At 39.3% G+C, this 15,194-nt stretch overlaps 1 protein-coding gene across 2 annotated transcripts in view; it reads right to left on the reverse strand.

Annotated features, from left to right (window-relative positions):
- Positions 1-33: 33 nt before the first annotated feature.
- LOC306770891 (collectin-12-like) overlaps positions 34-15,194 on the reverse strand; it is a 43,549-nt gene continuing 28,388 nt past the window's right edge. For both annotated transcript variants that reach the window (XM_079259906.1, XM_079259905.1), the window contains exons 3-10: positions 12,046-12,168; positions 5,244-5,330; positions 4,111-5,154; positions 3,322-3,819; positions 2,792-2,931; positions 2,592-2,701; positions 1,969-2,114; positions 34-1,878 (exon numbers count right to left, since the gene is read on the reverse strand). In XM_079259906.1, coding sequence (XP_079116032.1) covers positions 1,859-1,878; positions 1,969-2,114; positions 2,592-2,701; positions 2,792-2,931; positions 3,322-3,819; positions 4,111-5,154; positions 5,244-5,330; positions 12,046-12,168 — 2,168 coding nt within the window. In that variant the 3' untranslated portion in view covers positions 34-1,858. The remainder of the gene's footprint in view (positions 1,879-1,968; positions 2,115-2,591; positions 2,702-2,791; positions 2,932-3,321; positions 3,820-4,110; positions 5,155-5,243; positions 5,331-12,045; positions 12,169-15,194) is intronic.

The following is a 15,194-nucleotide window of genomic DNA, read 5'->3' on the forward strand; positions in this document are numbered from 1 at the left end:
AAGCATAGCTCAAACTTAACACACTGCTTGGCACAGCTCCTGAGGTTTTTTTTTGTTTTTTTTTTATGTTTCAATGTTTACTGTGTCAAGTAAATTTACAAGAGTGCATCTTAAGATCATTCATCTTTACAGAAGCAGAGACTTTTTTTTGTTGGCCACTGTAGGAGCCGTAGTTTCTGTGAGCACTCGGGAGTCTTCAGTCGGTGTCTTGTCTGTTTTTTCACGTAAATAATCTGGTGTCAATGATAGACAGGTAGTTCCACCCCCTCCTACTAAAGGTGCTATTGTAAGATCATTTCAAGCTTCTGTGCAGCTGAAGGAGTGACTGTGACTGGAGTTGACCTGAAGCAGGAAAGCAGGATGTGAAATGACTAAAAGAAGATATTAGTTGATGAACTGCATAGCCCGTGGTTATCTAGGCGAATCAACAGTTTGCAAATAATCTGGGTTATATATGAGGAAATCTAATGTTAAATTCAAGGAGAAAAAATGTTTTTCAAGGAAAAAAAAAAAAAGTAAAAATGTGAAAACCTTTTTTGTGCAAAATGAATAAACTCAATTCTACAACACCAAAGGGAGTTTTTTGATGAACTAAAAACTAACTCCATGTATTTTTCATATTGCACTCGTGACAAAAAGAAAATGCACCCTCATTTAATTCAGTGGTTTTACCTTTCAGGACATAAAATATCATCTGCTACTATGTTCTACTCTAAGAAAAAAGAACAACTTTGCTTTAGTTTATTGAGATTTGCACCTGCTGTAAATTCTCAGTCAGGGTGAAGTCTGAAGTTCAAATTACTGCAACGCCGTGATTCTCTCATTGTCAGACATTCATTGTAGATTCAACACCGTGTTTAGGATCCCTGTCTTTTGCATCACCCAACTTCAGCCTAGTTTTAGATGTGAGATAGATAGCATTGCTGCTATTTGCTTGCTTAATTTTTTTATGCAAGCAGTGAGGCTGGACTTGAGATTTTATACTCCTGTTTTTCTCTTAGTTTTTTTCTTCCTTTTTTAAAGTCATGACACAAATATGGTGTGTGTTTTGTTTGTCTTGAGTTTGTGTCTAACACCTGATAAGAACAAGATGATGAAATCAAGCAATGACTGTACACACTCCCGGAGTTTCTAAGATTTATTTGTTTTTCCTTCATTTTTTAATTTAAACCTGAGTGCAGAAAATGGCACATTTTCTATTGTATTTTAGGACGCCTCAAGAGATTCATAAACGTAATTTAACCAAGTATCATAAAAAAACCCACAAAAAAAAAACCCAGAGTATTAAAGTATAAACTTGTTGACCAAAACTAAAGTTGTGACATTTTCTTAAAAATATGTGTAATTTCTTTTCTATGTATGCATAAATGAAAATGTTAAGATAGACTTGAGGTTAGTTAGATAAGAATTTCCTTGAGGATAGCATATCAGCGACCTGTTTTTTTGCGCATCATTTTGCACCTTTTCTTTATCAGTAACATACAAAAGCATTACAGTAAGTCCTTCTGGCTTCATAACATGTATACTTACCTACAGAACTTGCATAATGAAATATACATTCAGATATTTGGTTGTACATGGAGTACAGTTTAAAAATGTATTTCACATAACCATAAAAATATATATTTATATAAATCAGCTGACGATTTGGTCATTTATAAAAAATAACTAACACAGGTTCTCCTCCCTCTTTGTTGTATTGCACTTGCTGGTAATGATGGACTGGTTTCAATTTAGAGAAGAAAGAGAGAGAGAATTGTCCCATTTACTCTCTCTGTGCAGACTGTCCATGTGTCCACGACCGGCACCACGTGGGTGAAGTCTAGCTGCTCACTGTGGGCTCCTGTTCAGCATATCGCTATGATCCAGAAGATCTTGCTGCAATTAAAAGCAATTAAAAAAAGACTCTTTAGTTTTGTTACAGAGCAGTAAAAAGTGTCACACAAGAACAAACAGAAGCAAACGTACTGGTCTCCTTATCCTTCTCACAGATGTAGTTTATGAGATCTTCACAGAAGAAATCATTCCATAGCCCTTCACGGATAATGCCTGCACAGTCTTCTCCCATTTCATGGCCGTGGCCCCAGTTGTCAGGCTGTCCTGGCTTCCAGTTTCTGCAGGCAGACAACAGGGGGCAATGGCACATCATATTTACAGTGTGAGAAGCAGGTGGAAAAGGAAAATACAAGAAACAGCCGAAGGAATTTTCCATTCAAAACCTGCTAAAATAAAATTCAGAGTTTTGACAGCATCTCTGAGTTTAACTAAGACTTTATGTTTCTATATTTAACTTAAGCATCAGTGGTTTTCTTTTAGTAATTTGTATTTATGTCAGTTTTTATATTTGTCTGGATAAAAGTACAAAGAAACAAAGATTAAAGTATTTCTTCTGCTTGAATGGGCAGCATGAGCCAAGTGCATCAGTAACCACTGATAATTGTGAGTATTATAGGAAGTTAATAATAAGGAAGCTTGTTTGGTGCTGTTCAATGTAACTAAACAAACACAGCTTTATCTGCTGATATTTTTTTCATAACAAAATCATTCTTCAGTGGGACAAAAAACACTCGCATAGGTGTTTTTATACTGACGTGAACGTTGGTTCATTTCCATCTAGCCAGCGCCACACATTCTCCTCCTCCTTGTCTGTCAGACCCATCCAGAAGTAACCTTTTCCAACTGTTTCCTTCTTCAGCCATTTCTGAGTTTGGACACAAGAAGCAACCTGTTCAAACTCAGGTCATCACAAAACGATGATTAACAGATACAAAAACACTGATTTACACATCACCTGTTCCTCCATGTCGCTGATGATCAGTAACGTGGCAGATTTGGATTCACAGGTTGCTTTTGCATCATCGAAACTGTGCTGGTCTTTGGAGAAATAGTAGCACTTGTCTCTGTAGTTCACCCATTCATTACTAGGGCATCCTGAAATAAATTAAATAACAGATTGCAGTTTTTCCAGCTTACTTTACTGGTCTATACTGGTCACACACTGTAACTGAGAACATGTTCTCCATGGACTTACCTGGTTAGAAATATAGATTACTGCTACTACTTTAAACACCAATACAACTGCATTTTGTATTTTGCAATATTGGTAAGCAAACAGGTTTTTAATGACCCTTAGTTAACTCATGATCAGGTCATTTATTTTTGTCCTTTTGGTTTTGGCTCCTTTTTCTTTTTTTTAGTTTCTGATTATCTAGTTTTAGGATTTTGATACAAATCTAATTTAATCAATGCCAAATTTCTGCAGAACTAAAAAAAAATCTTTACAAATAACACTACACTGTAACCTGGAATGAGGTGTCATACCTGGTGCCTTTAGAGCAGGAGCCATTCCCTCATCCTGAAGTGGCACTTGTCCATAAGGCATCACTGGACTATGAATAGGGAGTCCTGGTTGCCCAGGTGGTCCAACTGGACCTGGAGGCCCCACAGGTCCTGGCAGTCCCCTTGGTCCTTGCTCTCCAGCTGGTCCAATTGGACCACGGATGCCTGGTGGGCCTTGTGGTCCCTGAGGACCAGGTTGACCATCTCTTCCTGGCAAACCAGCAGATCCTGGCTCTCCTTTAGCTCCAGGAGGTCCAGCTCTGCCTCCTGACCCCCGGGAACCCTTAGATCCAGGGCTACCAGGTACACCAGGCATGCCCCTTAACCCTGGAAGACCTGGAGGTCCTGGAGTACCCTGCTCTCCTTTGGGTCCTCTTATCCCTGGAGCTCCTTTTTCTCCCCTTTCTCCCTTTTGACCTGTCTGACCAGGAGGTCCTTGGGGTCCTTTGTCCCCTCTAGGTCCTCTAGGACCAGGAGGGCCTGAACCAGAAAAAAAAACCCATATGGTTAGTTTATGGAGAAAACTCTGAGCTATTTCATAAGCAAAGCCACAAATAACCTTAATTTGCTTTCTCGGTGATATAGCCAGACTGTGGGTAGCTTAGCTTTACATTCTGGCACACATTATCTGGAAAAGTGCGATTTTTATGCTAATCCAAGATCTGACTTCTGGCTGGAGCTTCATGTCCAGCACATTAAAAAGGGAGTGGTATAAAACTTTAAAACAGGCATTTTATTAGTACAACTCACATGGCAGCCATTATAGCTCACCCTGTAAAATAGTGAAGTTGGTAATTAGTTGAGAGTGTTTAGTGTCCACCAGCTTCATCTCCTCCATAACGATTGAGAGGCTGGTGACCTCCTTGTCCAAACGCGCTGCCAGCTCTTCCTGCTGTGACCTCAGACTGGATGTGTCAGTGCTCATGTCTGCCATGCTGCTGTTGAGGTTCTGCAGCAAGTCAGAGTGCCGTCCAACTGTCTCGGAACAAGTTCGCAGGTCGTTCAGGTTGAGATTGATGGCGCCCAGCAGCTGTGTGGTGAAGCTGATGTTGCCAGTCACACGGTCCATGCTCTGCTCTGACTCATCCAGTCGCACTTCCAGCCGGTCAAACTTTGTGGACGTGAAGTTGTTGAAGTCCCTCTGCTGGTCCATGATCTCTCTCAAGGTCTGGTCATGAGCATCCGCCAGGCTGCTGGTGTTCTGGAGCTGGTTTGCTATGAAAGCAAGTTGAGCCCCCACATCCTCCAGGCTGTCGTTGTTGGCCTTGGCTAGAGTTGAGGCATTGTTAGCCATTACCTGCAGGTTTTCCATTTTGTTGCGAAGCCACTCAGCATCAGCTTGTGTCTGCCGGGCTGTCTGCTCCAGGCTCTGAAAGTCATTGCGCATTTTCTGGATAGCCTGGCTTGTACTGTCCACTGAGTGCTGCAAGGCAGTAATGAGCCCTCTCTGCTGAGTCTGAGTGAGGTTGAGGTTGCTGATGCTGAGCAGCACCTGGTTTTGCATTTTGAACTGCTGCTGAAACTCCCTCTGCAGCCTGGCTGTGTCCTCCTGCAGACTCTCAATGACACTACCATAAGACTGCAGGGTGCCATTTACAGAGCGTAAAACGGCTGTATTGCTGTTCAGAAGTCCCTGAATTGAGTTTTGACTGCTCTGTATGTCTGAGCCAATGCTCTGCAGCTGATTCAGCTTAACTTGATCATTGTGGACGCGTTCCTCCACCGCAGACAGCTGCCTCTGGAGAGTCCAGATGTTACTTTTAAAAGCCTGTATCTCTGTGGTGGTATTCTCTGTCTTCTCCCCTGTTTGATCACCTGAAAATGAATATTGGCACAGTAAATTTTTCCAAAATATTTCAACATCCAACTGCAACTTTTACTTTTACATAAACTAAGATACATACCTAGATTTTTTAAAGCACTTTCAAAAGCAATTATCTTTCCTCCATAGTTTGCAATACCTTCAGACACACTGTCGACTCTTTGCACCACTGCAAAGAAAAAGAAACAGGTATGACAAAGGTTAGTTACACAGGCTCATCACAGTCATTTATAAACAGACCAAACAGGCATGACAGAACTACCTGAAACCACAGACATCATATATAAAAGGGATCAGAGAAGGAATCAATTAAAGTATCCAACAAATACTATAACAGATCCATGTACATGTCTTGTAGGCATGTAATAACAGAGGATATGATTACTGCAATATTTCGGATTAGATCAGATTTAGTCTCTGCCATTTGGAAGTTATGCTGCAATTACAAGAATGAAAGAAACAGTAAGCGCATGAAGAAAGAAACAGATGAAGAAAGAGACACTGATTCAGTAAAGATAGACTGGGTGGTCAGTGACAGAGACTTGGGGTGCATGGAAGGACAACGGCCAAAGCCCCTGCGGAACAGGAAGTGGCCTGGGGGGTCTTCAGTAAACAGATGGATCAAAGACGACCCACTGGAGACAGACACTGTTGCAGGGAGGCTTCACGCCCCCACAGGCGACACAAGTGTTCATTTCCTCTGGAATGTGTCTGGGATTCCAGGGCAACAACCCACTTCTTCTACCAGCCTCGCCAGGGGGACGCTTCCTCTAACTGGGGACAGCATGGGTTCCTCTGCTGGGAAGCTGTTCCCCCAACAGCTAAGACAACAGTGAAGTCCAAAACGTCTTTTACTACTAACTACTAACTAGAAAGACTAGTAAATATATTCTAAAATCACTCAATCCACTTTGTTTGTCACTTTTGAATAAAATATGAAGCTTTAGTCAGTTGTTAATTTGCTAAAAACCAACTAGGGCCCTGTGATGGACTGATGACCTTCCCAGGGTGTACCCTGCCTCTCGCCCAATAATTGCAGGGGTAGACTTCAGCTTCTTGCAACCCTGACTTGGACCTTGGACTAAGTGGTTAAGAAAATGAATAAATGAATGAATGAATGAATACTAACTCGCTGTTAGCTTTAACAGCTTAATTTAAGATACCTAGATAACCAATATTATAAGTTCAGATCATGTGTTTTTCAAGATACAACTTTAACATGTTCATTACGATGAATTATTTACAGAAAAAAATAATGCATGACAAATGAGCGCATTTAATCGCAGTGAGCAGAATGTCACTGAACAACTTCTTGGTACAACATTGGCACTGATGCAGATGGTAGACTTCTGCTAATGACTTAGCAAGTTCTGTGCTACATTTAGTGATTTTTCAGACACCTCTAGTTAATATGTTTAAGAAAAAGTGACTATCAATAAGCCTAACGACTTTTTCTGGTGATATTAGAGAATGCTGGTGAGCAACGTGAAAGCATGTATAGTAATTTTATTTTTGAGTTAGAAAACAGCATGGGCATACCCATACATTTGTACAATTCATAAACTTATAAAGTAAAACACAAAAACAAAAAAACACAGCTAAAACAAAAAGGAGGGAGGCGCAACAACAAAATCAGAAAATTAAACAAGTAAGCAGTAATTAAGCTCTAGCATAGCATCATATTTAGCTCTCGATTTTTCTAAATTAACCTCTCCTTCTTCCAACCATTTCTGTCTTGAACTGATATAGACACCCTCTGCTTTTTGTTTGTATGTCATCAAGGTCCTTCTGTAATTAAGTTCATTTTAGTTTATCATCTCCTAGATGTGCATCAGGTGGGGTAGAGGTAAGAGACATAATCTTAGAAATAACATCTTGTTCTTTATTTGTCTTGATTTAAGTAAATTACTACCAATTTTTTTTATATATACCGACTTTATATTTGAGGAATTCCTAGTTCACTTTGTACCTCTCCTCATTGCAGGTTTTACCCCAACATTAATCAATCAAAGTGGTCAATTCAGATGTTACAATTTCACATTTTAGCAGGGAGCTATTTATTTTCCTTTTTACACTTCATTCTAAACTATGCCAACCAACTGTAAAGTCTAGCTTTATGTGATACAAAAACTGCTAATTGGGCTTAAAAATATATTTATATGGATGCAAAACTTCCTTGATAACAATTGCTGAGTAATTCTCTAGAAACTTAATATTAGAAAACTATCTTTTTAACTGTAGTTGGAAGTCTGACTTTTTGTTTCTTGTCTTTACCCTATCGATCTTCCTTGAGACTCAACTAAAGTTATGCCATTGAACAAGTAAACAGATTTAAAGCCGCATTTTCAGTTACAAGGGAAAATGTGTATTTGGATAGGAAAAATAGAAAACTAAATGGAGCATTTAGTTCCAGAGAAAACTAAGTGGGACATGTTTCCAGACATAGTTCAGTCCAGCACTACAGAGAACAACATAAGCTCCGTAGACCATCAGTACTGTACGCCTACAGTATATTTTCTAATCTAATAATACACATATTCTACCTTTGTGCCTTTTTCAAAAATGCTATCAATGTATTGTCTCAAAAAAGAATGATGACATCACAGTGTGGTAAAACTATCCATTAAATGTACAAAATATTGACATTGTTGCAAGGGAAGCCATTATTATGGCTTATCAGCCCAAACGTTGCAGAAATTGGCTGTTTTGTACCCATGTTGAGTTCTTTCCAGACTTTCAGTGAGAGATTTCCGAACTGAATGTCCTGGCTTTCTTGTAAACATACAACTTCTTAATACAATGTCTTAGCAAGGCGAGCGAAATGCCACCTCATTTGATTAGCACTGTCAGCAAGAAAGTTCAACCAGATTCAAACCTCATCTGGACCTTTTGTGAGAGGTTTGCATGTTCTCATTGCATGAGGGGATATCTCCAGGTAAAAAGTATTCATGTTAGCTTAGCAGGTGATGCTAAACTGACCCCAGGAGAGAGTGAGCATTCATTGTTGATTTTCTCATTTGTTTTAAGTGTTTGTCTTGTGATGGACATCCAGGGCATACTCGGCCTATTGTCTAATGGCAGGAGGGAAAACCATCCCCCGTTACTTATCTTATCAGGCCACTGCTGTCCTGTATCCCAGGAACATAGCATCCATCCATGGCCGACTGAATTGATAGAAGCTTGCACAGCATGAGTTAGACATAGTGTTTACAATTTCCTTTTTTTGAGCTTCATGTTATTTGATTGCTTATTTAGAGAAGCAAGAGTTAATTGTCTCTCAGTTTAAAAAGCTACATTGTGTTGGTTTTTAGTAACAATCACGTTGTTTGGTTTTGTTTTGTTGACTAAGATGACATAAAAATGATTCTTAGTGTTTTATGTCAATGTAAAATAAAAACCATTTGTGAAGGAAGATGAGCTCTTTTGATCTACTTTCTTCTTCTTGTAAAAATTGAGTAACACACATCCTCTGAGCTCTAAAAATGACCTCATTTTGTGTTTTCCCATCTATATTTCTGATGTTAGACTGCCTCAAAACAAAGCAGCCACACCGTAGCAGTTTGTGTGGGTTAGTGATGGAGGACTCAGAGAAGCACACATGTTAAGAGCATAGAGCATGTTGGGTCTCACTACATAACCATCTGGAGCAGGGAGTGTGTTTGAACTGTGGTTCCCTTGACAGAGCAGCGCTTCAGTGCCAGTAAAAACCCAATTTCAGTGGGTTCTGCTGGAATTGCACCGAGTTCACTAGCTGCTCATCTGGGATCAATTAGGCCTGCATGAAAACATGCAGCGTGGAACTACAGTGACCGACTGGGCTCTGATCGTACAGACATCATTGTACAGGCAGGACACACAGATAACCCTTAAACATGTTAGCATCACACCGTTTTAACCAATTGAAAATAATGAGGGGACATGATGCAGACACATGTGGGAATATTTAACACAACTATGGCAGGGACATTCAGAGTTCAATCCCGCAGAAGATGGCAAAACTGGTTTCAAAACTGGAAAAAAATGAGAAGCAGGAAGTTCAGCTCAGCAAAGCGTAAGATTCGATGGAAGTGTGAGGTTTTGGGGGTGATGGAAAAATACTGAGAAAGTTTGTAGGGTGGAGACAAAGGGACTGAAACAGAGAAAGGGGAGATTCGAAGATGGTATTTAAAGGGTCTGTTCACACAAATGACAAGAGATCACTTTGTTCCAATGGTTTGCAGCAAAGGAAATAGATTTCACTGATTGTGCTGAGAATAAAATCTTTGTCTCTACTCGACACAGGAGATGTGACTGAAACTTCCTTGGTGGGGAGGGCTTTAATCAACCCAACCTTCTGCATGAATACACTGATAAGAAGTTAAGAGAAAATGTCAAAGGGAAAGTTTACAGAACTTTGAGCTATCCAGACAATTTGCATTGAGAAATAATCCTAACATATTCACAAATACACATTGTACTTTAATAGAAGGTGAACCACTTTAAACCTTTAACTTTCACACTTACAAAAAGGCCAGAGAAAATGTTTCTCTATGTTTTTCCTTTTTTTTGTACAAGAAGAAACAGAATGAATAGCTTTTTGCAAATGGTTGAGAAATCAAATAGAAGAAGTTAACAATAATGTAATAGCAGTGAAATGGTTAAAATCTGGAACAGTAGTGTTATAACAAACACTTGGTTTGGGTTTCACATACCCAAACCAAAGATGGCTCAGGCAGGTTTATTTCCACAATTTCTTAAAGAAATTCCCCAAAGTAACTGCAAATTTACCTCTACCAAATGGTAGCCCAGCACCTTAAAGGGTTAATGTTTACACAATAAATATAAAGTGACGGCCAGCCGTTGATTATCTTTCTATAAATACTGGAATGCTAGAAAAACAGTAACTGTACAAGAAAATACATGTGTAAGCAGCTCATTTTACAGGAGTTGATCATCTGTTGGGCTAATTCTTTGCTGGATACAGTCAATCTTGTCAGCGGGATTAAATTAACATAATACAATGCATTTGTTTAAAAGGTGAGAAAAAATTGGGAATATCTTGAGTGGTAAGGCCCTAATAGTGGAAACACCAAAAGCTTATACAAGAGAATGTCAGGATGCTTGAGAGGGCCAATACAGATTGTACCAAAAACTTGGTTTCTTTGTACTATTTTCTCCTGCGTCTCCTTTTTCATTCAGCCTGAGTGTTGTTGATATATTAATGATATACATTCTGAAAACTTCAGATAAGATAAAGTAAAATTTATTGGTCAAGGTGTATTTTCAGCATGCGTAAACCTTAGCTTTCTCAGTTAAATCTTAGAGCTGGTCTTTGTTGACTTACAACTTTTTGTTTTGGAGAAATGAAGATGACAAATCAAAAGGAGATTATGAATTAAAAATTAGCTGTTGATGACAGACAGATTGATACTCCTTATGTGCATGACAGCTAATTGTTAACTTGGTCTGTAAGACCTCTAGGTTAGTAGTAGGTACTGTATTTTGACAGAGTACATAGGCAACCCATTGTACTAATTAAATGTCTTATGTTTGACACCTATGTCATATTGTTTTTTTAAAAAAAAAATCACAGAGAAAGCTTTGCTAAGTTTCAGAAGGTTGGTGAATATTTTTGGATGTTTGACCACTTCTTGAGGTATAACTTCACCCTCTTTGCCTCCGAATGTGAATGAATGTTTCGAAGCAGCTGCTGGGGCATTGGCTGCCATTGGGTGTTCTTCTCGGCAGATGTAGCTACACATGTAGCTAACTGTCAAGAAGTATGAATGAGGAGTGAATGAATAACGGATTTAATGTAAAGTGCTTTGGATGCCTTGAAAGTGCTATATAAATCTAATCCATTATTACTATCCATGCCAGATTTACTTCTGGTTCACATTTAGCTTCTTTGTGCTCTAAATGTCAATTTTAAAGGTCTCATATTATGCTGAATTTACTTTCTAAAGGTTTTCTAACAGTCAAATGTGTCCTCATAGTCTGTGTATGAAGGCCCAAAAATGATAAACTTCTTTTACCTCTCACACTTGCTTGTTCCCCTTGTTAGTCAATGGGTACTCAAACAGATGAGTCTGAGCTCTTTCCCTTTGTAATCTCACAAAAATCTCACTGTCATTGAGCTGTCCCCCTGCCAGCTGAGCCCAGCCAGATAAGCCTACCCTCTACACAGAGTGGGTGGCAGCAGGTGTGGGCAGATACCACTCATGATCATTTAAAGGTTTAGACACAGAAACACTCTGTTCTCAGTAAAGGTCACTAGAATAACTTTTTGAAAGGCTGAAATGAAGGACTAAGGCTGACTTTTTGGTAATACACTTTGAAAACAATGTTGTTGGACTTCTGACACCTATATGAAATTGTTTAAAAAAGTAATATAGGACCTTTAAGCTTTATCTATAATGGTGGCAAAGTTAGATTTCCAACAACACTTTATTTCATTCTATCCTTTTCTATACATATATATAAAATTTGTAATTATTCGACTGACTCTAAATTGACTGTAATTACTTGTAATTAAGAAACATGTAACGGTGATCTACTGATATCTTCTGTAGATGTGGCAGGCTTGTTGGCATATTGTCCATTCTCGAGTCATTGTGTTTGAAGAAGTATTGCAACAGAACAACCCTGTCATACTTGGCCACTTCAGAGATGAGGAGCTGGAGGTTTCACACAAACACGGGAGGTCTCAGTGTACTTAGACTTGGCAGCACCAAGAGAAACGTAATGATAGATTTGGATGGTTGCTGTTTCAACACAAAGCAAAGGAATCATTTGAACATTTTAGGAAACAAGGTGCATAATTTTCTAGCTGTAAATGCTGGGTGAGATTGAAAGCAGAGACAAAAGAGCTGTTGAGAGTTCAAAGAAAAGTAACCTTATCTTACCTTTATAACCCAGTACAGCAACAGTGATCGTAAGGAGAGTACACAGCACATAGAGCAGAGCAATGGAGGTCTTCAGAGCCCATTCATTTTTACACTTCGTGCACTGAGTGCCCTCTTGGATCCCTGTGTGAAAACAATAAAGAATGCCATGATTAATTACATTTTTATGTTATTTGTTGTATAAGAGCCTAAATGTTTAAAGTGAACATGCTGATGGAGTCTGGAGTTAGCTAAGGACTGCAGGAGACCCACATCTGGACAAACAGCCCTTGAGTGTACATTAAAGAAACCAGCAGTATCCCCAGGGTCCGGGTGGTGAAGGGGCAGGGGACACAAAAACAATCCCCCCTACGGACTTGTTTACACTTAGTGAAAAGCTTGTTTTCCTGAACTCACTCTTCACTCAGCAAACTGTCTTTTTCTTCAGTCACCATGGACATCCTAACTTTAGCCTACTTTTGTGCATCTTTAGCTTTCAGCAGTCCTCCAACAGCATCACAGCTGCAGGGTCCTCAGCTCCTCAGGATACTCATGGAATATTCCTTCATGAGGATATTTTTCATAACACATGAATGGCGAGACCCACAGGGCTAACGGGAATACAGCTGGCTTTCATTTTCAGTCCAGGAAGTGTGTGTCTTTGTGAGTGGAGAGGTTGGGAGTGCAGCGTGTGTAGGGGCATGTTTTTGGTTTTCAGGCACCTGGAACAAGACTCCCTTTACATTCTCAGATATAGTCTTGAGTTAATATTGTCATTCAACATGGTAACACGACCTAAAACATATCCAGATTAACAGGAGCCTGGCAGTCACCTTCATACATCGACCTGTTAAATGCACAAGCTGCTTCGTTCCAAAGACGTCAGCTCAAATGTATTTTATATGTTGAGGTCATGCTTAAATACATTAAACTATGTTGCTGATTGAGTCCTACAGGGAGTTTAGATGCCAGAGTTAACTACATAACTTATGGGTGTGCAGGGACGGTTAATGATCACTGAGAGTTAAACACCAAATCCAGCTGGAAGGGAGGCAAGGCGTGACATTTACGGCAAGGAGAGTGGGCAAGACCTGTAAGACACTGCAAAGGATTTTTAACAATTCTTCCACAAATGACCACACCACCACATACCAGCTCTGCTACATCTGGTGAAAAATAATCACAGTGTGTTCCCGGAGAAGACACAAGGTGCGTTTCCATTACACCTAGAATTGCACAAAAACTAAATATCGCAATAAAAAAAAAGCTAACAGAAACACCTACGTTTCGAAAAAAAGACTGAAAGTTTGCAAAAATTGTTGCTACACTTTCATAAGAGGGTTTTTCCAGATGTTTTGATATAAAAATATGTTGCAAAAGTGTAATGGAGACACCTGTTTTGCATTTACGTGTCCCCGGACATGACGTGGGGGGACGTGACCAGTTCATTTCTGTTTAAAAATGGTGCGGTATGCAACAAACAACAGCCAATTTCAGAGTTTTAGAAAAGACAATAAGGGAGAAAAGCTTTGAAAAGTCGTAGCAAATTTTCTGCAGCACATAAAAAAAACCCAAAACAACGCTACGTGGCAACTTTGCATAGGCCACAATTCTCATCCGGTTGACAAGCCTTTATGAGAACTGAGACTTATGCGCCAAACACTGTTCAATGGAAACACCTGCAAATCGCAATTGTTTTTTGTCATAACTTCCAAATATAACTTTTATTAACAAAAACTGTAATGGAAACGCAGCTACTGAATTAAACTCTATTCAAAGCCTGACATGCTCAGCAAAGGCAGAAGAATCCAGACATGGCGACTAAGTTACAGTGCAGTGCAGTCCAGATTTAAAGACATTTAGAAATAGCATCTGCTGCACATATTTTCAACCATTGGTCATATTTCATATTCTTAGAATGTCAAATGAAAAGATAAGCTGACAGCAACTTGTTAAGTAAATGTAATGTTTATTCTTTTCCATCTTTTCAATTAAGCATCAGTGAATACCTAAACTGTGAACAAAAGAAAAAGACTCCAACTTCTTCATACCCTACACTTACTATGAGCAATTACACATCAAAAGGGACCCAACCATCTGAGTTTTTAGGCAATGTAAAGGACTAAACTGGACTTCATGTTTTGTAATAGATCTTTCGAGGAGCCCTAAGAGACAATCTCATGTTTCCAGCTAGAGGGTGTATAAAACCTTTAATCCATCATTGGTAACATTAGGACAAATGTAAAGGAAGTGATCTTTTCTGGCCAGTATGATGCAGACAACCACAGCATGGCGTGGTCCAGCTGAGAGTCATGTATTAGGTGAGATACCAGATAAGACTGTAGGTGGACTGAGGTGTTCTACAACAACTAAACAGTTGCAAAAACAGCCAATGATGATGACAATAAAATAAGGATGATTACTGGATCTATATTGGATGATGCTCATCCAATAATATTCTGCTACATCAGGGATGTTAAATTGTGGTACTTGAGGGCCACTGCCCTGCAGATGTCAGATGTTCCTCTGCTTCTTCTGAGTCAGGAGACATTGATCTTCCTAACGGCATGCGAGGTGAAATGGAGCAGGGAAGGGAAAAGCTTCAGCACAGTGAGCCACTGGGAATGGCATTTCACATCTCTGTTCTACACTTTAAGTACTTTTTCATAATAATCTAATTTAGTTTTGTGATAGTAGTGAAATGGAAACCTGTCAATGGTGTACCCAGACTTGGCTTAGGCATATACAAAACCTAGATGTGTGAATAGATGATGGTGGTGGACTTCTATGGATCCAGTCATGTTAAAATTAGTCCATTTTTGTTAAAACTGATTCATGTTCTTGCTACCAACTCGATTCCTTTACGTTGGTTCTGTTTTCAGTGTATTGGACTTATCGTAATGAAATAAAAATCAGATGATTTTTTGGAATTCCTAAAGAAGCATCTGTGTCTTTTAAAGAGTTGAGGACTTCTGTGGGGTTCACCAGTGAGTGATTACAGCAACCTGCTTCTGGTTTGACTGTAAGCAGAAAAGTGTATTTTGGAAAAATACGCAGTAAATAATTGCATTTCTGAGTGATGCATAACTGCTGACACTTTTCATGTGTCAGCTCATGCACACTTCAACAATGAAATAAGCATATCAGTTCATCAGCATGCAGTAATCACA

This window comes from Telmatherina bonti (genome assembly GCF_933228915.1).
Source record: "Telmatherina bonti genome assembly, chromosome: 20".
Lineage (NCBI taxonomy): Eukaryota > Metazoa > Chordata > Actinopteri > Atheriniformes > Telmatherinidae > Telmatherina > Telmatherina bonti.